Genomic DNA, 22,869 nt, shown 5'->3' with positions numbered 1-22,869 from the left:
GCCAGTCCCCGGCCAGCGGCCCAGGAGAAGGTTCCACGGATCCTCCTAATCGCTGCCACCTTCAGAAGCGTCGATGAGTTGAAGGGAAATTCGCGGTCGTGCCGTGTCGTGTATCAAGTCGGAAATGAGCGTGCGGTCCAGGGGCGCGATTTCCGACGCGCGTGGTGATGGGTGATGCGTGAGTTGACGGAGTTGTAGATGTGAAGACCGCGGAGGCGAAGGTGAGGAGCGAGGTCAGAAACAAATCTTGCCTTGAGGCGGCTGGCGCAGCCTGGAGAAATACGCTAGCCTAATCGGGCAGTCGCACTCCTTTACCTTCCTCAGGCCGACAAGGTACAGTCTACGGGTTCCCAAGGTACAGGTACCCACATTTTCCACAAGAACGTGCTATCATCAATACGGAGCAAAGGTATCTGTACCTTGACTCACTTCTCCCCTATCCGGTGAAAAAGTATCGCTGTGTGGGTGTCCGTATCGTCGTCTCGAGGACTGGGACTTCGCTCACGAGTCAAATGTTTTAGGTGAATCAAAAATCGAGGCACGTAACGTCGGCTTGAGGCGCACTGGCACCTACTCTGAAGACTCGGAATTATTAAGCAGCTTTTGAAGCTCTGTAGGCGTAGGCATGTATCACAATCACTGCAAGCCCCGTCGCGCTAATCCCCCCAACAGGGGTCCGCATACGAACAAAGCTCGTCCCATTGCTACGCAATCCAAAGCGCAATCCAAAGGTCTCATCACAGACTTTTTTTCTTCCTCGATCAAAGTGCAAGTTCGCAATTGCCTTGCACATTGCATGGCGACAATGATATTCTTAATTATATCATCTTCTTCTGCCTCTACCCGCCCTTCCCTTTCTTGATGGGATCTTGTCCTCGACGACTTCGCTGTCTGGTATCTCTCCATCCGCACCTGGACTCCTTCTCCGCATGGTTCCGGTAGATATCGTAACGAACTCCTCCTCGCTGTCGCTCTCCCCTAGATCATAGAGAATCGGCATGCGGAAGTCCCCTGTTCCGCCAGAATGCCCGTTGACGATGGTCGAGGTGACGACGTCCACATCCTCGTCTTCTGCGTCCAGTCGTCTCTTCTGCAGCTCCTCCTGGCCGTAGATGTCGAACTCGTCCTCCATCTCCTCATACTCCTGGTTCTCCTCGACCTGCGCAAAGTCGGGCGCGAGCCTAGACCACTTCTGCTCGGGTATGACAGACCATATGTATACCCTTCCAGTCTCGAGGCCACAAGTGGCGATGAACGGCCGCTCTGGGTGCCACTCCACAACTCCCTGTTCTTCCTTAGGGCCGTCCAGAATTCTAATGAGACCTGTGCTGCCCATGCCCCTATCCCAGACATAAATCTCGTGATTGTTGTATGTTGACGCCGCAACGTACTCTGACGCCGAGCTGAACGTAACGTGGTTCCACGATAACCTGTTGACTTGATCCGAAAATTTGTGCTCCTCCGTAAAGTGTATCGTGTCAAGGTCGAGGTCCTCAGCGGCAAGATTCGGTATGTGGAAGGTTCGGACAATGCGGTCTTGCGCATTGATCAACAGCACTCGTCCCGAGTTGTTGAGGCGCAACGTCGTGATGACGCCACTGCAGGGCTTCTCTGAGTATATTGTCTTTCTGGTCTTGACGTCAATGACGTTGATCCACCCCTTATTTGTTCCCGCCAGAATGTGCTCTCCTGTAGAGGTAAAAATCGTGACGGTCGTCATTTGTTTCGCGTCCTCCTTCAGCTGCTTCTCGGTGGGCTCTCCATCTATGTCGGGTCGTTTCGGCGCCGAGCTGAGGGGGTATTTGACATCGGTTACATCTGACACATCAACGAGGATCGGCTGCTCCTCGAATATGGAGGCGACAAACTGGTGGCTTGGCGCGTTAGCGAGGCTGCGTTGCTTGAAACATGGGCGGTCGTTGGCTCACTGATTAAAGGGATTGAGTTCCGCGATGTACGCCGGGGCTCGAAAGCGAACCTCACGGTACCGCCTGCCGTCTTTCAGATCCCACAAGACGGCCTTCCAACCTTGACACGCCGACAGCAGGTAGCGGCCGCATCTCGACCAACTCAGAGACGTGATGCTTCTATGATGACCTCGCATCTTCCTTGCCACGCCCATCGTCTCAATGTCCCAGATAACCACCGTGCCGTCCACTCTACCAGAGGCTAGGAGGTCACCTGTCCGGTTGAAGCGCAAACATGTTGAGTGACCAGATCGGATTGTATTTGTGTTGTTGATGGCATTGATAGCTTCGACGGCGGCAATGGCCTCGTTCTCTTCGTTACTGAGAAGGAAATTCATGTCGCTGCTGCTTCCTGGGTTGAAGAGTCAGAGTTTGAAGGGACAGAAGCCTAGCCCTGGCTCGAGTTAGGTAGTTTTGTTTGCGCAGAACGCAAGCTCAAGGTTCGCGAGATGTCAGCCGTGCGCATAGGACACACTTTCTTGCGCCTGCAAGGCTGAGGCGTTACTGGGGTTGTTCCCTTAGTTTCGGGTGTATTGCCGCAGCTTTCAGCGACTGGCCCCACTGGACAAACAGCTAAAAGAGTGCACAGTGTAAAGTCGGTATCACACCCAAATGTAGTCAAGTTGGCTCAAACAAGGTATCTAGCTACAGCCTTGCGTTTTCGACCCCTCTATTAACTAGCAGCTTTTTGAAATGCAAAGATATGGGCCTATATCGCAAATGGATTCGTGAATCATTGGGTGTTGGCGTGACTTCAGAAGTCTGTGACTGCTCCAGGCTTCGTCCATGGCCACTTCTTGTTCCTCCCTGCCTACCACCAATACCAACGAAAGCACTGGCACTGGGTATTGTGTAGCGAACTACCCCTCCCCCACCATTCCACCTACCACGGGAATTCATCTAGGTAGAGACAGAGAGTCACATCCAAGAATCTACCTACCTACCTAGCACCTTGAACAAGTTTGATCTCGCCGTCATTCACAATGGCGAATTCCAAGTATGACCTTGGCTTTTCATAACGAGCGTGCTTCCGTTTCTAACGCCTACTCAGATTTGAATACGTCAAGAGCTTTGAGCAACCCGATTTCTTGCTACCAAACACTTGGATCGTTGTCCGCGTAGACGGGAGAGGATTCACCAAGTAAGAGAATCTACAATTCGGATCTTGACGAGTAACCGTCTGATTACCGTACAGACTCTGCGCCAAGTATAATCTCGAGAAGCCCAACGATAAGAGGGCGCTCGACCTCATGAACGCCGCTGCCAGGGTAGTCGTTACGGAGCTCCCAGACATCACCGTCGCATATGGCGTAAGCGACGAGTACAGCTTCGTCTTTCACAAGTCATGTACACTGTTCGAGAGGAGAGCGAGGTGAGACTCGGCTTATGCTTCTCGGTACTGCCTAGTTCTCATTCCTAACATGGCCCAGTAAAATCGTGAGCACAGTGGTCTCGACGTTCACAGCTAACTACGTCCACCTGTGGTCAACGTACTTCACTAACACCCCGCTCTCGCCGCCCCTGCCGAGCTTTGACGGCCGGGCGGTATGCTATCCCACGGTCATGAATCTGAGGGATTATATGAGCTGGCGGCAAGTTGACTGTGAGTCCCATAAGCCCAGTTCTACCTCTCATTTGTGTTTCAACATTAGCTGACCTGCCAAGGCCACATCAACAACCTTTACAACACAACTTTCTGGACTCTTATCAAGCTAGGCGGCCTTGACAACAGAGAAGCAGAGAAGCTCCTGGCGGCAAGCCCCCTTCGTTCTGATCACCCAAACCCCAGCTCCTCTAACACACATGCAGGGTACCGTCTCCGGAGACAAGAACGAAATCCTCTTTTCACAGTTCAAGATAAACTATAACAACGAGCCGGAGATGTACAAAAAAGGCAGCGTCGTCTTCCGCGACGTAAGTTGCTCTTATTATTCTCTCCCATCGCATATTTTTCTTCTTCCTGTCCGAGAGGGGGGTTACGGGGCAAAGAGAGTAAATCGCGTCCTGACCACCGAGCAGTACGAACTCGTCGAGCCGGGGACCCACAACGCCGCTGAGGCGGCCGACGCTCTGGCCGAGCCAGAGCAGCAGAGCAAGACGCAGGCGGAGAAAGACAAGAAAAAGAGAAGCAAGGCCAGAGTCGTCATTGAACACCTCGACATCATCAAAGACGACTTCTGGGACCGGCGGCCGTGGCTTCTCTCCAACAAGCCCGGCAAGACGCCCAAAGAACCCTGAACGATGGGCGAGGCGTGTGCATTACAGAGCCACGAGAGGAAGGAAGACGCTGTCAGTCCGACAGTTGCAAGACACGAGCCTTGTTCTGTAGAGGGTTTGCGAGGTAGAATACGTCACATCTGGTGCTAGGCGGCTCTATTGAAGTTGATGGGCGTGAAAGGGCGAGATTGAAACAGCCGTACAGCAGGAATTTTTCTGTTGTTACGGCAGACAGTCCAGCTTAAGATCGCGAGCTCCCCAAGCCGTCGTTTTTAAACTCACATCTATTCATAGTTCTGAAATCCTTGCGCCGTAAAGAAGCCCAATACCGATGATCGTCTGTCGCCATGCCGTGTGATGTGAACCTCTATGGTCCGAAAGCATGAGCGGCTGCTCCTTGATATGGAATGTCGGTGAACGGTTGGCGAGATGATGTGCTAGCCAAGCCGTGGGTATCTGTGGTCGACCGTCGACCATTGCGTCGAAAGATCAAGATGGGTTTCTTTCTCTCATCCGGACCCCCCCTTCTTCGCTTTCCTCGCTTTCCTCGCTTCCCTCTTGGCCTTCTTGGCCTCCCTTCTCGCCCTCTTCTCTTCCTTAGACTCTTTGCGATCTTTCGAAGAAGTCTTGGACGCCTTCTTTGCGGTTCTAGCTTGTCTCCTCGCCTCCCTCGCTGCTTTCCTCGCATTCTTCGCAACCCTCCTCGCCCTCCTTTCTGCCTTCGTCTCCCCCCTCTGCCTCTTCTCCTTATTATTCGTTACGCCCGCCCCAGAACCTGCATCACTTTCCGAGCTCGTCGTGGTCTCTTCGCTCTCAGGTGTGGACGCACCACTCGCCTCATCCTCCTCTTTTATCCTCCTCTCGTGTTCTTGAATTGTCCCCTCCAGAAACCCACCCCGCACGAAGCTCGCATACAGCATCCATTTGCCGCCTGACACCTTTTCGATCTGGTTCAGCCGACCCTGCGTCACCGTCTGTGTCACCTGGCCTTTCTTTGAGGTGTCCAGGCCCTGGAGCTGTTCGTCGAACGCGTTCATCCACCACGTGTCGCTCGTGAAGTGTGCCTTGGTGCCCAACCCTTTCGTATTGTCCTTGCGATTCAAGAGAAGTGGCTTCGCAAGCCCGATCGAGTCGTCCGTCGCATGGAGCGAGTGGCCTTTGCCGCGCCACCCTTGCGCGGAGAGGAGAGCATGTGCGTTCATCCTTGGGAGGAGGGATGGGAGGGTTGTTTGGCGTAAGTGGTTTCGGTTCGACCGATTTTATGTCGATGGGAAGAAAGTGGGGGAACAGAGTCCCGGAATAACCATTTGTCGATGGGATCTAACACGTCATAAAGAAGTGGGAGTAGTTGTTATGGCTGAGGTTCCTTGTTGGGCTGCCAGCGAAGGAAGGGAGGATTGATTGCGACAAGGTCCCTGAGCGATGGACTCGAGATTTTTTTTTTGGCGCTTATCTTATCTCACCTAGCTCGGTTCCCCAACTCCACCAACGCTGTAGACCAAATGCAACTCAAAGCAGAGCTTGAGTCTCGCATCTTTTTGCTTTGCGAGCAACAAGCGTAGACTAACTTACACAGTGTCTTGGTGTGGCCTCGAACCACACAAAAGAGGAGCAGGGCCACCACATCACCAAAATGTGATCCAAGCAAAGCCTGCTCTCATAACCCAATATACTGGAGACGACTACACAACACCGGCAGGAGCAGCAGTCAACCATGCGCTCCATGGTAGCAGGTTTCCGACTGACGACAAAGCGAATTTGAACGTTTCTTCGTTGATGAGGTATCTGAACTAAACACTTTTGTAGCTCTCCCTCTATGATTGTACAAGCAGATGTCCCATTTTTGGTGTCCCATATGCATCCCGAAAACATGATTTACGCCTTAACCTTCTTGGCAGCGGGCTCCGCCGCGGCATCATCCAAAGCACGCTTCTCCGGCTCGCCAGCAAGCTCTCTCTCCGCCTTCTCGAACTTGGCCTGCTCCTCAGCAGTAAGGTTCGGCAGCAACGGCTTCTCCTCACCCTCCGTAATGTTCAGGTGGAAAGTCCGGATAATCGAGTCGGCGTCGTCGATGGCGATCGGCCTGACATCGGCGAGAGCCTTGATCTTCTGGGTGACGACCTTGACTTGGGCGTCGGTCATGGTGAGGCCGAGCTGCTCAACACGGCTCTTGATAGCGTTCCATCCCGTCAGTCTTGAGGCGAAGTGAACATATCTGCTCATACCAAAGTCGGCAGGATTAATGATCTCTGCAAGGCACGTTAGCTCTGTTACTAGCTGCAAATAGCGCATCAAATTCACGTACCATATGTGCTAGGGTTGTTCAGGATGGCCTTGGCATGAATACCAGCCTTGTGGGTGAAAGCGCAAAAGCCAGTGATGTAGTTGTTGAAGGGGATGTTGATCTCGACGGCCTCGGCAACAAGGTCCTCAATCTCCTTGAGCTTGTGCAGCTTGTACTTGGACTTGGTGTACTCGGGAGCAGCGACGATCATGCGAGCCATCAGGCCACCGAGGGGAGTGATACCGTTGCGTTCTCCGATACCAATGACGGAGGTGTCAACTGAAAATGTGCCGTTAGCAACGACGATGGCAAGAAACTACTCTGTTAATGACTCACTGTGTGTAGCACCGGCCTCGAGGGCGCAGTAAGCATTGGCGATGGCGCAGCCGGTGTCGTTGTGGAACTGAATCATGTGTTAGCCAGGTCTACCAGTGTTCGAGTGTGGAAACTTACATGAGTCTCGATATCGCAGCTGACTACGCCTCTAAGAGTGCGGACAAGATCATAGACCTGTCTGGGGCTGGCGCAGCCAACGGTGTCGGCGATTCCAACTCTGTGAACGCCAACTTTGTCGACGGCGCTGTAGACAGAGAGCAGGTCGACAAGATCAGAGCGGAAAGAGTCCTCAGACGAGAAGCGAATCTCGAGACCCTTAGACTTGACAAACTGGATAACCTCGATGGCGGTGTTGATGATGTAGGTCATGTCCTTGCCGTGAGAGTGCTCGCGAAGGTAGGAAGAAGTGCCAATGACGACATCGACACCGTCAACACCAGTCTCGACAGCAAGACGGGCATCGTCCATCTGCTCGTGTCAGTACTCTGGGCTTCTGTCGTCGCGGTCAAAGGGATTCTTACGTGGCAGCGAACGTGGGTAAGGATCTTAGACTTGAGACCAAGCTTGCAAATGGCCTCGCAGTCCTTGCGAGACTGCTCTGATGCGGCAGGCGACGTTAACTCGATGTAATCAACGCCAAAATCATCGAGGGCCTTTGCGATCTTGATCTTGGTTTCAGTATCGAAGAAAGCGTTGGCGAACTGCTCGCCCTCTCTCAGAGTGGACTCGACTATACGTCACACGTCAGTGAGTGCGACTGAAAGGAGCCCTGGTGGCTTAACACACTGATCTTGTATCGGTCGACATTGCTGAGGAAGTCGCCGACCGGCTGGTAGGGATTGCTATGCTTCTGCTTGGTCTTTGCCGCCGAGTGTCAGAAAATATCGTCATGGTCGAGGCGGTGCTCGGAGTCAGTTGTTTCTTACGGGGATAGCAGTGTAGCCAGGGTGATCTGGACGTGGAAGAGTCAGCCATGCTGTCAACAACAAGATCGAACGAGCCTCAGGTACGCACCGGCCTTGTTGCCGTTGGCGACGCCATTGGAGCCATTCGTGTGACCATTGGAGCCATTCGTGTCGCCATTGGAGGCCGAGACGTCAGGAGTAGGACACATCGTATATGATCATGCACCGTATGCTGTAGTGGTAGGTAGAGGTGTTTGTTCGAGGGCTTGTCCCAAAGTTTAGATGACGGCGGGGTTTATAACAGAATATTGGGGAAGGTTGTTGAGTCACAAAATTGAAAAGGTAATCGAGAGGATTGACGGCCGACCTGGATATGTAAGAAAAACGGGAAGCAGAAAAAAAAATAAAAAAAAATAGCAGGCCGGGTGAGGCGAAGCGGTACCTACGCAACAAGGTGTGGATTGGGCGGGATGGCCAGTGACGACCGAGGACGGCGTTCACTGCTCCCAAGGTCAGCCAGTCGCTGGGCAAAGAAAAGATTTTTTCCCACTCTTTAGCCCCGCTCAAGGCACACCCCCGACCACGCTACAGCAACCTGCACCGTGTGTGCCATTGATTCTCAATCACCAAATTTCCCTGGCCGGCCCTTACGTCTTGTCCTGTCTGTACCCCGCTAGATGCCACCTGAGTGGGCAACATTGAGTACATATGATTGGCGGAGCCGTCCTCCACACCTTGCAGCGGCCAATCAGTCCCCCGTTATCGGAAGATCGATCTCCCAGCGAGCAGAGGCGCTAGGCTTTACACGGTGGTAACACATGCTGCAGCTCGCCCGGATTCTGATCCGTGCCCGGGGTTGTACCATCAGCAATGGATGTGGGAGACACCGCCTTTCCCTCTTCCCTTATAGGTCCCTACTTAGGTACCGACGGCTAAGGATGATGATGTGACCTGTCTACCTCTGCACCCATTGCTGGACGACTTGAGAGCGCCAAGAGGGCCTGGGCTGCCTATTTCAACATGGTCCCTGGAGCTACAAAGGCCAACTAACTGAGCGTCGCCGCCCTCCTGGAACAGAAATACGGGAGCATTGCATCTGTTGCCGAAAAACCAGGTTCAGACAAGAAATTGTACATTAATTCGTCACCCTGGATAAGAACACCGGAGAAAGTTTGACAAAATCGAGACGGTCCCGCAGCGCGCTCTCTTCTACCGTACCAGAGGTGCTATCAGACGGACGGCACCTGAAGAGTTGGGAAGAAGGCAGAATGCTCGATGTTTTGCGAATTAAACATCAGACCAATTGCCGCCGGCCCGGTTAGTACTAGTGATAAAAGGCGCCGCGCTACACCAAATACTAGCCAACGATTTCTCTAGTCAACTTCCAAAGAGCCGAGGAAAAGAGAAACTACTTCATGCTCACAGGCTGTTGAAAAACCACACGATGCGAAGCCGGACCGGTAGTCGCGAGACCACTGAGTAGCGTGCTTTGTCGGACCCTCCGACGGGCCCCCGCCCGCATTGCCGACGTCCCTCAAGATATCATTGGGATGCCAGTTGCTAGGGTCGACGCTGCTCCATTTTCAAAGGATCCATAATTTAATAACGGATCCCCAGACGACGTCATGCAGGTGTGACTCCAACGCTAAGCAGTATCTCTTCACGTCAGTGTGTTACAGCAGACAGTAGCCGCTGGTTGAATTCGTGAAAAAAGGGTGACATTTCGCCGATGACTCGGACCGTTAGTAGGGTTCCATAAAGGTCAAGCGCATCTCTTCACTTCGCCCGAAGGAGTCGTTAGTCAACCGCTGAGATGAGGTCCTTATGTGCCTTCACATGGACGTCTGTTGAACGTATTGAGTAACGCAATGTGTCACGCTGTTCGCTTAGCTATCATCCCTCAACTGGACGCGGTTCGTCACAAGCCCACTTATCCAGTTCATGTTCTTAAAGATGATATACGGCTTTTATACAATTTTTATTTACTGTACAACGTAGAATCTATGGTCCCATATAGTCGTCTTAAAGCTACCCCTTACCAGAATCGGGAAAGCATGCCATACCCACAGTCAGGGTACTACAACGAATGGAGCGCAATTGTGCAGTGGCTAGGAAACAAATTTCAACTGGCGACCGCCCCATGTTTCCTCCATACATTGCTCATGCCTTTCAACCGGATCGAAACGCTTGCGCGAAACGAAGCGACTGCGGCCAGCGTTTGAGACCGCCTTCAACAAATGTGTGTATATTCACCCTCGAGACCTTCGTTGCCGTTGGCGGTCTTGTCCTGAACAGCGGAATAGGCCAATAATCCACCAAACTGCTGGGCAGTAAGCTCAGCGCTTAGAAGTATGGCGCCCATGTAACCGTAATCCTATTTTTCGACTGCATTTCGCATGACAGGATAGAAACTACCCTTAGCCCCCTGACCGTGCTGCTGCTGCTGAGGATGGTTCGGCTGTTCGTACAAAAGAGAGCGCTGCGGCTGCATCGGCTGACCGAGCTCCAGTTGTCGCCGGTGTAGTTACTTGCGCAGCTGTTGGGCACGATAATTGGAATGCCCTGCGGAAGACTCCGTGTGTTGGAGCAGCGTTGTCGAAATACCAGATCTAGAACTGACCTGGTCATTTGCCTGGGGTGCCATATGCTGCTGAGAAAACCAATCCGCTGTCTGCTGGCTCTGAATTTTACGAGCTGACCAAATCCCACGTCGACCCTGCTCCGTAGGCTAGAGCTGTTGGTCCGGAACCTTCCTCTGAAGACGAGCCTGAGAAGTCAGAAGCATTTCTCGAATAAGTGGTGAAGCCATGTTAGGCTGGTTCGTCTGCCGTAGATTCGGGAGCTGAGAATATTCCGAGGTAAAGAACTTGCGGGGTCTCGACTGAGATGAGGGCGGCCGATAGTCGATCCAAGGAGGATCAGCACGAAGGGGTTGATGTTCGTCAGAGCGGTACGTCGACGACGCTGGCTCATTTGGAACAACCTTCAACGGCCCCTCGTCTACATAGATAGGGGGTCCCCGTGGAGGGTCAATGGGGGGATAAACGGTGAGAGTCCCCTCTTCGATAAGGTGCAGCGGTGGCTGATTGAACGGATGCATCGGGTGGGACTGCAGGGCTCTTCTGAGTTCAGCTTGGTCCCAGATATCTTGTAAGGTCACTGGAGTGTCACATACAGCCAAGGCAGATGTACCGCCGTTGACCTGATGGTCTCTCCAACGCACTTCGTCGATAATTCGAGGGCCTGAATGACACTCGTCGACCTCATTGAGGTGGGAGGTGCCATGAAGTTCGACAGGTCGGCTTGTGATGGCGGAAAACTCCTAGTTCTTGGCCACGTGAGCAAACACCGTCATCTGCTCCACTTCGAAATCAGCGCCGCTGGACAGCTTTTGACCCTTGGGCAAAGCAGCCGCAATGGAGACCTCAATATTGTTAACAGCTCCAGCCTGAAGCTGGGCTTCAAAGACGCGGGCGCCGAGAGGCAGCACCTGACCGGGAACAGGGTGAGCCTGGTGGGCCATCTGGCGGTTAACCGATACAAAAAGTCTCCACTGACGTCCTTCTTTCTCCAGGAACGAGGGCACGACCAGGATGAGCTGGACTCTCAAGTGGCTGGGCTGCATGTGAACCGTCACGGACTGTTGTGCCTCTTTCTCGAGAGGTAGCATAGTAATCTCGAAGCGCCGCTCAACATTGATCATTGGGTGCGTCTGGACTCTGAGGCTGCTGATCAATGCATCTGCAGCTCCTGCGGGTCTTGTCAGCAACCATTGATCTCATGCTTTGGTTTAAGACGTACCTTTGCCTGGAGCGCGTCTCGTCTGGTCCCACAGAGGTTTCTGCTGCTGCTGCGGCTGCTGCTGTATGCCATTTGTCTGCGGCTGATGCTGCGCAACACCTATAGGCTGAAAGGTCGCATTAGATAGATTTGTAGCCGATCCAGTAGCGGGCGGCGGAAAGGCTGAGGGCGTGCTAGTATGACCGGGTGTCACTGTTGGGGAGGGGCGGGCTGCATCCTCTCGCTTGACATTGTTGACAATCGAGGGGCTTGGCGAGGCGACGGAGACGCTGTGAATCCTGTCCATCGCAGCCGGAACAGCTGGAGTTCCACTCTGGCGCGTGATGCCGTTGGCGATAGACGCATGATCGCCGACCTGGTGTCCAGCTGACTGGGAGATCGGGGGTGCAGGCGACTCTCCCGAGTCGCTCTTGCCGCCCACGTGGATTGTGATCCTTTTCGATGAAGGTGCGGGCTGCTCAGGCGCCGGTTGCTGGACTTTGAGCTTGATCTTAGGCTGTGCCGGCTCTTGAACAGCGCCTTTGGCTTGTTTCAACTCATTCTTGAAGAACTCCTGTACAACAATCAGCACACAAGACTGGTGACTCGGTCTTGGCAACTTGGCACGTACCTCGAGTTCTTGGCCCAGCTCGTAGATCTCGCTCCCCTCCTCATTGTAGAAGAAAGCGTTCTTCCAGAGCAAGCTAGCCGTCTCCTCGAATGCTGCCCAGGTCTTGAATTCGCTGGTGCCGGTAGCCTCATTGCGGCCCTTGACACCTTTCACAGACTTCTGGAGCTTTTTCAGTGAGATAGGCTCCTTCACAATTCTGTAGTAATCTTTCAAGACGCGGGGAGGAAGGTTGACGAAAGGTTCGAAATAGGGCTCTTGACCGCTGCCAAGTCACGTTAGCAAAGCCGAAAGCATAGGAAGGTTGATTGCCTACCCATCCTCCTTGCTCCGGATCATCTCCTCCACGATCTTCTCCTGAGCAGCCTGAAAACTGAGGCCCTTGTAGGGGATGCCCTCATACTCGCAGTCAGGGCGGCTGGGCGTGACGGTCCGTGCCTTTGTCTTGCGTGGCGTTGTCCCTTTGGTAGGTCTGCCTGGTCCTCGACGACGAATGAGGATAGTCGCGGGCCTGGATGTCTGACTTCCTTCGTCATCGTCCTCTTCGCCCTCGGCGTCGTCGTCTTCCTCTTCCTCTTCGTCCTCTCCATCGTCGACTTCGGCAGTGTCTTCTTGCTCATCGCCATCAGCATCGTCCTGTTGCTCAGGAGACTTGGCTACAGCTTGAGACTTGCGACGGCCACTTGTAGAGTGAGAAACAGGCTCGCCATCTTCCTCTACGTCGTCCGCAGTGCCATCGGCAGGCAGGGGGGTGGGAACGGCCGTATAACCACCTCTCGCGTAAGCAGGGTTGTACTTGGTCATGAAGTTACTCAGGGCCTTCCGGACCCGTTCTGCATCTTCGAAGAGCTGACTCCCGCGAGGGTAGAACTCCTTGGCATTTGATACCATGCGCTTGCAGTAACTTTCAAGTTCGGTGAGGGTGGGAAAGTCTCCTTGGTCGAGCTTCTTCTCGATCATTGCGAGTGAGATAGGCATTCTCGTCTTCTTGTAGTATTCGGGGTTGCTATCCTTATCGGGCAGCGACTCGAAGTAACCAGAGACCTTGCGTCCACTAGGATAGTTGCAAGGTTAGCTACCTCCAGGCGGTCTCTTCGAGAGGACTAATCTCGGGGAATATACTCACTTTTTGTCAGCGGTTCGGCGGATTTGCTCGAGAAAGAAATGGCCATATTCAGTGGTGGACTCGACTGTCTCTTGCTCCTTAAGGTTGTATTTCTGTGAGGTGGCAACGTCAGCTTGGCTCTGTGACAGTACAGCTGTGCATGAGCATGTAGGTGGAGGAACGTTGCTGGAGAGTGGAGTGAGTGATGGTAGGAAGATGGAATATCCAAATGAAGACACGCTCAAATAGAGAGCGGGAGGGATGTGACTGAATTATCTGGACTCGGAGAAGCCAGTAAGGCATGCACAGCTACCGCCCAGGACGCATGGCAATAAAGCCTTCTGCAGACAGGGCAAGAAGTATGGAGGGACCAGAGGGTGCAACTATAAAAACCACTTACCGCAGCAAGCTTCTGCTTCTTTGCGTTGGGCTCTTGAGCATCTGTCGCGCCGTTCATGGCCGACGACCTGCGTTTGTTGTCCATTAGAAAGTTAAGGATGAGGGTCGCAGGCGCATGCACTATTAGTCAAGTACGCAACAAAGGGTTGCCGAAAAATATTGCGCCCGCAATGGCTGGTAGCAGTATGCGACTTGGAGTGGAAGGGCGATGGTGATGTTGCGATTGCGACAGGTTTGCAAAGACAAGACGCGTCGGTTTGGAGTTGGCAAGGTTGGCTGCGTAAGGTTGTTTGCAGCAGGGCTGTAGGCTATGGTCGCTAGTACAGAAGGAGCTAAGGTACCCAGGTAGGCAGGCACCCTGGAAATAGTATTGCAGCTCTCCCCACGTTTCTCAAGCTGGGATGGGGGTAGTTTTGAATATGCCGGAAGCCCAAACACTGATCAAGGTGGGAAAAATTGGGTGCAGGACTATTGCGCGATGGTAGTGGTCTCTTGGATACTGGGGAGGGAGGATTTCAATGGAAATGGGCCAAAGGCGCTGAATTTTGGTTGGATTCTGGCTTGGAACAGTTTGGTCGGACCTTCGGAAGGTGATGGAGCCAAGGAACAGTACGTACTGTGGACAGAGAGGTGCCTCAGGTCTCGCGCGCTGCTTTGACAAGGCCGCCATTCAATTGTAGCATAAAACAATACTGTGGGAACAGAAGGTGAAGAAACAGCAGTCACTGCCGCACAATTTGAAGCTGCTGCCAGGTGGCAGTGGTCTAAGTGGGGCCAAATCTTCGACGTCAATGGTCGGTGGGAGAGTGATGGAGGAGATTGGGAAGAACAGGACAATTTGGCAGGAAAGCTCCACCGCTCTCTCGGTGTGTGATTTTGTGCGGTGGGTGGAAGCAGCGAGGGGCTGTCTCTGAAATTGCAGTGCAGCACTTACTACCTTACCTTAAATACCTAGGTACGTGACAAGCCAGGCTGGGCCGCCGACGGAGGTTGCCGGCAAAAACGCCTCGGACGGACCCTGGGGGCCAGAAGATGATGGCAGCGCTGGGGCGGGATCAAGTTACTGAGATCCATCCGACTTTTGTTTACTACTCCGTATCTTTTCCCACTCTTTGAATAATAACCCCTCGCTCTTGCGCGCCAGCTTCCCTCGAACATCATATTTCCTGGCATTCAAGCCCCCTCGCTACTTCCTGATTCCCCGAATCACCGGTGCAGAGAACCCGTTGTTTCAGCGCCAATTCCTGCATACCCCGCCTACTTCGTTGTTTACCTTTTTTACTTTTTTTTTTTTTTTGTAACATCGTTCGACTTGGGTGATATCGCCCGACCTCTGGAATTGGACCCTTCGCGGCCTCAGACTCCCTTCGCGTCCGAGAGCACACTATATCGCCAGTTTCCGACAGTCTCGTCCGTCACTTGACCTTCCGCCTCCAAACGAGCCACCCTGCCAGTCGCCTTCGCGGTAAGGAACCGAGACTCGACGCCACCGTACTTCCCACAGACACCAGGGCAGACAACCGCCTTCGCCATGGATATCGACATGAGCCGCCGCAACAAGGTCCCACGACCTCTGTCGGAATCGGAAAGAACCCGGTTAGATGAATTCATAGAGAGCATTCACTACTCGGCGCGGTATGTTTGTCCCCTAGCTCCCGCCTCTATCCATGCACTCCGATCAAGGCGCAAACAACAGACTGATCTGTTTGCTCTCGATAGATACTCTGACAGCGAGTACGAATACCGCCACGTGCAACTTCCCAAGGCCATGCTCAAAGCCATTCCCAAAGACTACCACGACTCTTCCCACGGAACACTGAAGTTGCTATGGGAGGAGGAATGGCGAGCACTCGGCATCACTCAGGTATGCTTTGCTGTGGCCCCCGGGCCATTGGAGCCAGCGCTGACGTTGTATCCAGAGCTTGGGTTGGGAACACTACGAAGTGCATGAGCCGGAGCCGCACATTCTACTGTTCAAGTCAGTCTACCCTCCCCACGAACCCATGGCCATCTGTCGTTGACATCGAACACAATAGGCGCCCCCTTAACTACCAGCCTCCCCAGTGATGCGCCCAGCGAGGAGAAATGCCTCGTTATTTTGCAGTTGCAGTGCGCATTCCCGCTTCCCGCCCCTGCAGGCTGCTGCCTGGGCGATACTCTCGACGACACGAATGACGGCCAATGATGATGGAAGCTACTCTTTAGAAATTCAGAAGAGGTTGAGAGAGGTTGATTCCTCGTCTTTGCAGACCACGACGAATGGTGTAAAGACGGCGCATACCACCAGGGTTATTGCATTTACTTGGGCGGTTTGAGGCATTGGGGATCTGTTAGTGTGGGACTGTTTGCTGTCTGTTACATGTCTTTGGAAGTTGAGGGGTTCTGATAAGGTCTAATATCCAGCGTCCCCAGCCATGGTTAATGTCACTGCTGCTGAACCTCGCCAAAGGCGGGGAGAATTGCGACAAGCCATCGACGGGCGTACGCTATGTCTGGAAAAGAGGAAGGGACAGCGCGTCGGTTTTGTAGACTGTCGCTGTTGGCTAGTGCGGTAGTGCCTGCTTAAGGGACAAACGGCAGCATTGGCCAGAGTTTAGAAACCAAGGGCAAGATACATGAAGCTAATGTCGTCCTGCAAGAGTCACAGAGGCTCGCAACGTGCTCTTGGACGAACCAGTGTCCTAGTCTTACAGACAAGCGTTGTGAAGCGTGTGCGTCGACTTGACATGAGACACAACAAGACGGTGCTTGGGCACGCGAGTATGACCGGACAGAGACCATATCAATTTCAACGGCTGGGGGTGATTACACTCTCCGAGACATGCACCGAATCTTTGTATATTCCCCATGACGTGCTGAAGGCATCAAAACCAATCAGTTCTTGATTTCGCGGCTGACGGCGCTGGCGTGAGCAGCGCGAGACGTAGCTTTGCCTCAGATACCTGGTCCGATCAAGGGACACGATCTTATGCTCTCTCCCTCCCTCACGGTCACTTTTTTTGTGTGCCTTGCACCTGATGTAGACATGTGCAAGGCGACAGGGAGTAGAAGGTTATACAGGGAATACAGGAAATAAGTGCAGGTCAGGCGTATGACAGACACTCTGAGGTCTGCAATTGGCAAGTCAGCGAAATGCACCAAGCCGGAACGAGCTGGATGACGGCGGCATCCGAAAGGCGATCTGGAACGGCCAAAACTTAATTTGGCACCAGGGTGGTCCCAATCGGCGCCTGTATCTGCTGATGTTCCACCATAAGGAGGACACCTTTCAACAAAACGCCCTCACCTCACCCTGTCGCTTTATTGACCTTCGCCCCTCCAGTATGACAGGACGGCTGGAGCCAAGTTCGGTCAGCGGTGGGATGTGCACACTCACTCACGCTGTGCCCAAGCGTGCCAGGCTGCTGCAAGGATGCTATTGATGTGCTGGTCGGATTGCAGCATCAGCCAATCCTCGCCAGATAAAGTAACACGATACTCGGGGAGGTGGTCCATCAGCTGTAAATTAATCAGCTCGGAAGGGGTTCCGTTGTTGCTTTCATGCTTGCCTACCAGCCTACCTACCCAGTTTTGTTATCGAGAGAGGAGTTGAGGACAGATTCGCATGACTCTCTGTCAGCTTGCTTAGAGCCGGGAAACGCCCCAAAAGGCCCGGCGATCCCTCGCTCTTGCAGGGCATTCTGTCCTTCTTTTTTCTCCGTTGCACTAATTCCATCATTCATCTGCTATGCTTACCTCACCGTGATTTTCATCCTGCTTAAGATATCTTTTTACTTACATTTTGCTACTGCCAAGACCTGCATTCTGAAGACTACAAAGTAGCAGCTTCGCTGATCAACCGACGCCACTTTCGTCCATCAACTCGCGCCGCCAGTGGGAGAATCTGAGACAAGACTGGACCCCCATTTTACCTTCCAATTAACCTCCAACGCCCCCGGCCGTTTCTCCGAAACGAACCTCGTCGAACCTTACCCGGCCTTGCTTGAACATTTAAAGCAGCAATTACACGCATCCTCCACACGAACAGCGTCCGCAGCATAGACAGCCTCGGATACACGCTGCTGAGCCTGGACACCTGAAGCGTTTCAGCTGGACCTTTGGAAACTTGTCAACTTCCCCGTCCTCCGTCCGAGTTGACAACACTCTCCTTGTGACCATCGGTTCTTGCTCTCTTACAACATATTAAACTTACCAATCGGCCCCCTCTCCGCAAGGAGTCCTTTATCAACCATGAAGTCTGCTAGCAGACTTTTCTTCCTCTCTGTATTTGCGCTTTGGGGATCTCCAATCCAATGCGAGCGCGTCCAAGATGATTGTGCGGTATGCCGCCGTTTTCTTTCCCCTTCTATTCTCTCTTTCGGGGGCCCACGCCGAGGTGTCCGACTCCCACATCTCCCTATCTAACTCGACATACCAGATCTCCCCCAAGGCTATCGTTTCCGACGCATGCGCCTCGTACTCGACTCTCGACAGACTGAATACCAAGGTCAAGCCCCTCGTTGATGACCTTACGAGATCGACCGACTTCTTCTCCCACTATCGACTGAATCTCTTCCACAAGAAGTGCCCCTTCTGGAACGACGAAAATGGCATGTGCGGCAACATCGCTTGCGCCGTCGAGACGCTCGACAACGAGGAGGACATCCCCGAGGTCTGGAGGGCGAGTGAGCTGGGCAAGCTGGAGGGCCCGCTTGCGAAACACCCCCCGAGAAGGGTACAGCATGAGCGCCCTGAGCGGCCCCTGCAGGGAAAGCTGGGTGAGGAGGTCGGTGAGAGCTGCGTGGTGGAATACGACGACGAGTGTGACGAGCGAGACTACTGTGTGCCCGAGGACGAGAGCGCGAGCTCCAAGGGCGACTACGTGAGCCTCCTCCGCAACCCCGAGCGCTTCACCGGATACGGTGGCTTCGGTGCCGCTCAGGTCTGGGACGCCATCTACCGCGAGAACTGTTTCCAGAAGAGCTCTTTTCCGCACTCGGCGTCTCTTGGACAGTCGCAGGTCGGTCACAAGGGCCCCGCGGCTCAAGACTTTCGCCAGGTCCTCGAGGCAGTAGGGCGGCAGCAGGCACTTGAGCAAATGAGGGAGACGCAGCCGAACGCCCCATTCGTGGCTCAGACCGGCCTCGAGGTCGAGGACGAGTGCCTCGAGAAGCGTGTTTTCTACCGCGTCATCTCGGGCATGCACGCAAGCATCAGCACCCACCTTTGCTGGGATTTCCTCAACCAGACCACCGGTCAGTGGCAGCCCAATGTAGCCTGTTACCGGACCCGACTGCATACCCACCCGGAGCGCATTAGCAACCTATACTTTAACTACGCGCTCGTCACCCGCGCTGTCGCCAAGCTGGGCCCCTACCTTCAGGGCCGCGACTACACCTTCTGCTCCGGTGACATCGACCAGGACGCCTCGACAAGGGCCAAGGTCCTCGAGGTGACAGAAGGCGCCGCTAGCGTGCCCCAAATCTTCGACGAGAGCCTCATGTTTAAGAACGGCGAGGGCCCGTCGCTGAAGGAGGATTTTCGCAACCGCTTCCGCAACATCAGCCGTGTCATGGACTGTGTTGGATGCGACAAGTGCCGCCTTTGGGGCAAGCTGCAGACCGCCGGCTATGGCACCGCGCTCAAAGTTCTGTTCGAATTCGACAACGCCAGCGAAGACATACCTGTGCTGAAGCGTACCGAGCTTGTCGCCCTTTTCAACACGTACGCCCGAATTAGCAGCTCCCTCGATGCCATTACCAAGTTCCGCGCGATGATCGATACAGAGGATGCACTCACTGCTGCGTCTGCCACTGCCCCCAAGTTGCCCAAATCCGCCTCAGAAGACATCCCCGACCGGGCAAAGAAGCCTCACCACGTGGTGACATCGCCCGAGACGGGGTCCATGGAGAAGAAGGACCCGGAGGACGAATACGCTGAGGATGAGCCACGACGCGAGGAGACCCTGTCTGACGCTTTAGGGGAAGAGTTTGATCGCGTCATCAAGGCCTTCAACTTCGTCCTGCGCCGTTGGCTCTCATTCCCCAAAACCTTGTGAGTGAACCCCCGTCCCCAATTTCGTCTTGATTCACAGCCAGTAAAACTAACAAGCCACATTAGTTTTAACGTCGCCGTTGTTGAGCTGATCCGATTCTACCAGTTCTTTGTCGGCCTCCCAGTGAGCGAAAGGAACTGGAGCTTCGAGCGACCTGTCGTAGATGAGTTGTAAATAAGTTGAAGCGACCTGTATCTGTTCAAGCCTTGGTTACCACATGTTAGCATCGCACTTTCTTCTTCTACTCTTGCATTGCTCGTGGTCGGGGCAAACGGCGTTTCTTCGTTTTTTGTGACACATGCAAATCAGTGTCTTGACCGAGTTGTACATATCAAACGATTCTAGCGTCTCACACTCGTCGGTGCTACCAAACGTTCCATCACTTGCCATGGGGGTCATGTCTTGTTTCGTAGAACAGCGGTGCAAGATCGTACGGATCCATCTAACAATATCGGAACCCTCTACTCATACAACCCTTCCTCAACAATACTGTTCTTCCTAGCCCTCGAGTCGTCAGTCAAAGGCACATGCGTGATAATGTTTCCAATCTTGATCTTGACCCCCGACACCCCAATTTCCCACTGCCCAACGTCGCGGAAGTCGGGCTGCTTCAGCAGAGCACGCGTCCGCAAGCACGCGTCCTCCGGCGGTAGCCCGAATGTCCAACCGATGCTCATGTGAAACGCGTCGTCGACGAGCTCGGTGGCGTCGGTCTGGTACAAGGGTGGGTGGTTGAGGCGCAAGGCAACAGCGTTACACTTTGTCAGCAGTGCCTGCAGCTGCGGGTTCTTGCCGCTCGTGTTGGTAGTGTCCTGCGAGACGGCCGAATCCGCGACGCGGAGGACAAGGAAGGCTCGGTCCGAGTCGGGGGACTTGAAGAAGCCGATACCTCGAGGGGAGATGTGGAACCCCCCCGTAGCGGCGGACAGCGAGTGTGTTAGAGCCGAGAGAAAGTGGTCCTTCTGTGCCGTGGGCAGGGACAGCGGGCGTGAGAGGGAGATATGGAGGGGTAGAGGGGCGTTGAGGTCGGAGGTGAGGAGCGGGTACAGCTTCTGCGAGTTGAGAATGGGCTTGATGTTGTCCAGAAGGGCGACGAGGAGGGAATGCTGGTCGGCAGTTGGGTGCCCTTCGATAAGTCAGGTGAGGTGCAGAAAAAAGAGAAAAGACCAGCACCAACACCCACATTCAATGTATACGTGTGACGGCCAGTTGCCAGCAATGTGCGGAATGGTCCTCTTCCGACCTTGGTGCAGGTTTGGGTCATCGGCTGTGCTGGCTCGGACAGTGGAGGCGTAAAGATCATGGAATTGGGCAGGAAGAGGGGGCAACCCCTCCGAGTTGCTGGCTTTGCCCATGACATCGACAGAACCGGATTTTGTTTCGCTATCATGACATTCGACGGCGCCGGTAGCGTCGCTGTCCGGCATGGGGCCGTGGGTCCCGGAGCCCGACGCTTTGCGACGCTTGACCGGAGGCGAGCCCGGTTCAGAAGCAGAGTCGGACGAGGAATAGTCCACTAGAGCCATTGCCCAGTGTGTGGCACGCGGTCATCAGTGACGGGAGAACTCGGAGAGAAATATCCGAAGTGATAGTTGCTTTTGAGCAAGATGTCGAACCCCAGAGTTTTGGGCGGCAGTTCAATGCGTATTCCTAATCAAAGATAATGGGTATTGAGACCATACGACCGACATCTGCGTGGTCTGGTCGCTCAGCTCAGGAGTGGGTCGATGAATTCTGGCAGAGGCGGAGGACGACGGGGCATCAGCCACGCAAAGGCGGCGGTGGTCTGCGCGTGTCCAGCAAGACCTCCATCGGGATACACGCAACCCGTCTACCCACTGACATCGACAAATACCTCATCCCACAACGAGATAGAAGAGGTACCTTGATATATACGTTGCATTGCAATCAGTAGACGTCTCGGGCCTATCTATCAAGGCCGATTGAGTATGCGTCTCGCCTTGTGGCGACTTTCGGCACATGAGACGTGTACTACTGCTCGTCTTTGCTCACACCGGGGGGGCCTAATTTTAAGCTTATGACTCTCTATGGTCGCCGGCCCGGCGGTGAGCGGCCGTACGCGGCACAGCGCAGGTCTGCTTGGGCGACGTGTTCCCGGGTCAAGTACCAGGGCTAGCATTGCCCTGACGAGAGGGACATCGAGAGGTGGACCGGACCCTTCCCGTAGACCCCGTAAATGCGGCGCAAGAAACCACGAGACCATACAGAGTACATTCTGCCATAGCGTAAAAGGCGGAGCTGGCGCATACGTGGACAAGCCGAGTCTCGGCGCGGAGCCTCCTAAAGCTAAATTGTGAGTATCCGCACTGGCAGTGCTCGTACTGCAGCTTAGCTTGGTCGGCGGGGTATCGGTCTAGCAACCGAGGGTGTCGCTGTCGCGGCTTTCCACCTTGACCCTGTAGAGTAGTCGGCATTGTTTCCCTCCAAACCTTTTCGTTACTTACGTACCTACCTAAGTATGCAGTGTGGTAGGACTTATGACGTGGGGGGCGGCTGGACTGGACGGTGCCTGAAAGTCCCGCGTATCACGTCGTTGGGCGCCTGTGGCTGAGCCAAGTTAGCGAGCCTGTGGCGGGTCAATGTTTCGTTTCTCGTTATGTCCTGCAATACTGTACCCCTCGAAGATGCCCGGACAACGTTGTTGGACCCTGGAGTGATCACGTCCGTCCGAGCGGAGCCGCTGGGGAGAGGGGTGGAAGTGGACTATCACACGCACGTGAGGGCACGTCGGAGGGGCTGGGAGAAAGACGTTCACCGAAGCGCCGATCATGTGCTGGATCAGGGACACACAGCGAGGTCTGGACGCTCGAAGGCAGACGATGGGGATGGACATATTCAAGAACACGGGAACAGGCGAGATGGGGTAACCTGATGAGGAAGGCGAAATAAAAGACGTCGCTTACTCAGGGGTCGGACGAGGGGCGGCTTGCAGTTGTCTTCCATGTGCATCTCACTGCGTGCTTGCCTCTCCCTCAAAGCCACGCCTTCCGAGACGAATCGAGCACAGCAAAATGGGGTACCCAGGTAGGTAGAAAGCACCGTCTAGACACTTGCTAATACCAACCCCAGTCTTAGCGTTGTTTGCCCACACCACCATCTGGCATCTGGTCATGCGCTCCCGTCCAGACCCTTCATTCCCCTCCCACTCCTCCCCTCCTTCCCTGCATGTCACATACAACCTGCCTCTCGTCCC

The 22,869-nt window shown here is 54.1% G+C and overlaps 8 protein-coding genes across 8 annotated transcripts; 3 read left to right on the top strand and 5 right to left on the bottom strand.

Annotated features, from left to right (window-relative positions):
* Positions 1-823: 823 nt before the first annotated feature.
* On the bottom strand, positions 824-2,305 carry CH63R_05836 (WD repeat domain-containing protein; the record flags this gene model as incomplete). The annotated part of the gene is made up of 2 exons (XM_018300811.1): positions 824-1,874; positions 1,929-2,305. The coding sequence occupies 2 exons, from the start codon at positions 2,303-2,305 to the stop codon at positions 824-826; spliced, it is 1,428 nt and encodes a 475-aa protein (XP_018158661.1).
* A 645-nt stretch (positions 2,306-2,950) lies between these two features.
* Positions 2,951-4,205, top strand: CH63R_05835 (tRNA(His) guanylyltransferase; the record flags this gene model as incomplete). The annotated part of the gene is made up of 7 exons (XM_018300810.1): positions 2,951-2,964; positions 3,019-3,108; positions 3,163-3,339; positions 3,398-3,570; positions 3,633-3,734; positions 3,757-3,881; positions 3,987-4,205. 7 exons carry the CDS (start codon positions 2,951-2,953, stop codon positions 4,203-4,205), a joined length of 900 nt encoding a protein of 299 aa, XP_018158660.1.
* Positions 4,206-4,693: 488 nt separating this feature from the next.
* On the bottom strand, positions 4,694-5,386 carry CH63R_05834 (DNA-directed RNA polymerase ii subunit rpb1; the record flags this gene model as incomplete). Its single annotated transcript, XM_018300809.1, has 1 exon — positions 4,694-5,386. One exon carries the CDS (start codon positions 5,384-5,386, stop codon positions 4,694-4,696), a length of 693 nt encoding a protein of 230 aa, XP_018158659.1.
* Positions 5,387-6,059: 673 nt separating this feature from the next.
* Positions 6,060-7,918, bottom strand: CH63R_05833 (Homocitrate synthase; the record flags this gene model as incomplete). The annotated part of the gene is made up of 8 exons (XM_018300808.1): positions 6,060-6,433; positions 6,490-6,747; positions 6,805-6,871; positions 6,922-7,272; positions 7,326-7,534; positions 7,591-7,663; positions 7,731-7,756; positions 7,819-7,918. 8 exons carry the CDS (start codon positions 7,916-7,918, stop codon positions 6,060-6,062), a joined length of 1,458 nt encoding a protein of 485 aa, XP_018158658.1.
* A 3,113-nt stretch (positions 7,919-11,031) lies between these two features.
* On the bottom strand, positions 11,032-13,706 carry CH63R_05832 (Bromodomain containing protein; the record flags this gene model as incomplete). Its single annotated transcript, XM_018300807.1, has 6 exons — positions 11,032-11,459; positions 11,511-12,063; positions 12,121-12,382; positions 12,434-13,171; positions 13,244-13,335; positions 13,623-13,706. 6 exons carry the CDS (start codon positions 13,704-13,706, stop codon positions 11,032-11,034), a joined length of 2,157 nt encoding a protein of 718 aa, XP_018158657.1.
* A 1,446-nt stretch (positions 13,707-15,152) lies between these two features.
* CH63R_05831 (Cyclin-dependent kinases regulatory subunit) lies at positions 15,153-15,688 on the top strand (the record flags this gene model as incomplete). The annotated part of the gene is made up of 3 exons (XM_018300806.1): positions 15,153-15,485; positions 15,541-15,599; positions 15,658-15,688. The coding sequence occupies 3 exons, from the start codon at positions 15,153-15,155 to the stop codon at positions 15,686-15,688; spliced, it is 423 nt and encodes a 140-aa protein (XP_018158656.1).
* Positions 15,689-17,930: 2,242 nt separating this feature from the next.
* Positions 17,931-19,829, top strand: CH63R_05830 (Endoplasmic oxidoreductin-1; the record flags this gene model as incomplete). The annotated part of the gene is made up of 2 exons (XM_018300805.1): positions 17,931-19,654; positions 19,721-19,829. 2 exons carry the CDS (start codon positions 17,931-17,933, stop codon positions 19,827-19,829), a joined length of 1,833 nt encoding a protein of 610 aa, XP_018158655.1.
* Positions 19,830-20,116: 287 nt separating this feature from the next.
* CH63R_05829 (U6 snRNA phosphodiesterase) lies at positions 20,117-21,181 on the bottom strand (the record flags this gene model as incomplete). The annotated part of the gene is made up of 2 exons (XM_018300804.1): positions 20,117-20,781; positions 20,839-21,181. The coding sequence occupies 2 exons, from the start codon at positions 21,179-21,181 to the stop codon at positions 20,117-20,119; spliced, it is 1,008 nt and encodes a 335-aa protein (XP_018158654.1).
* Positions 21,182-22,869: the final 1,688 nt, after the last annotated feature.

This window comes from Colletotrichum higginsianum, chromosome 4 (assembly GCF_001672515.1).
Source record: "Colletotrichum higginsianum IMI 349063 chromosome 4, whole genome shotgun sequence".
In the NCBI taxonomy this organism is placed as follows: Eukaryota; Fungi; Ascomycota; class Sordariomycetes; order Glomerellales; family Glomerellaceae; genus Colletotrichum; species Colletotrichum higginsianum.
The sequence above is the reverse complement of the archived record's forward strand: the minus strand, read 5'-3'. Positions and strand labels throughout refer to the sequence as shown.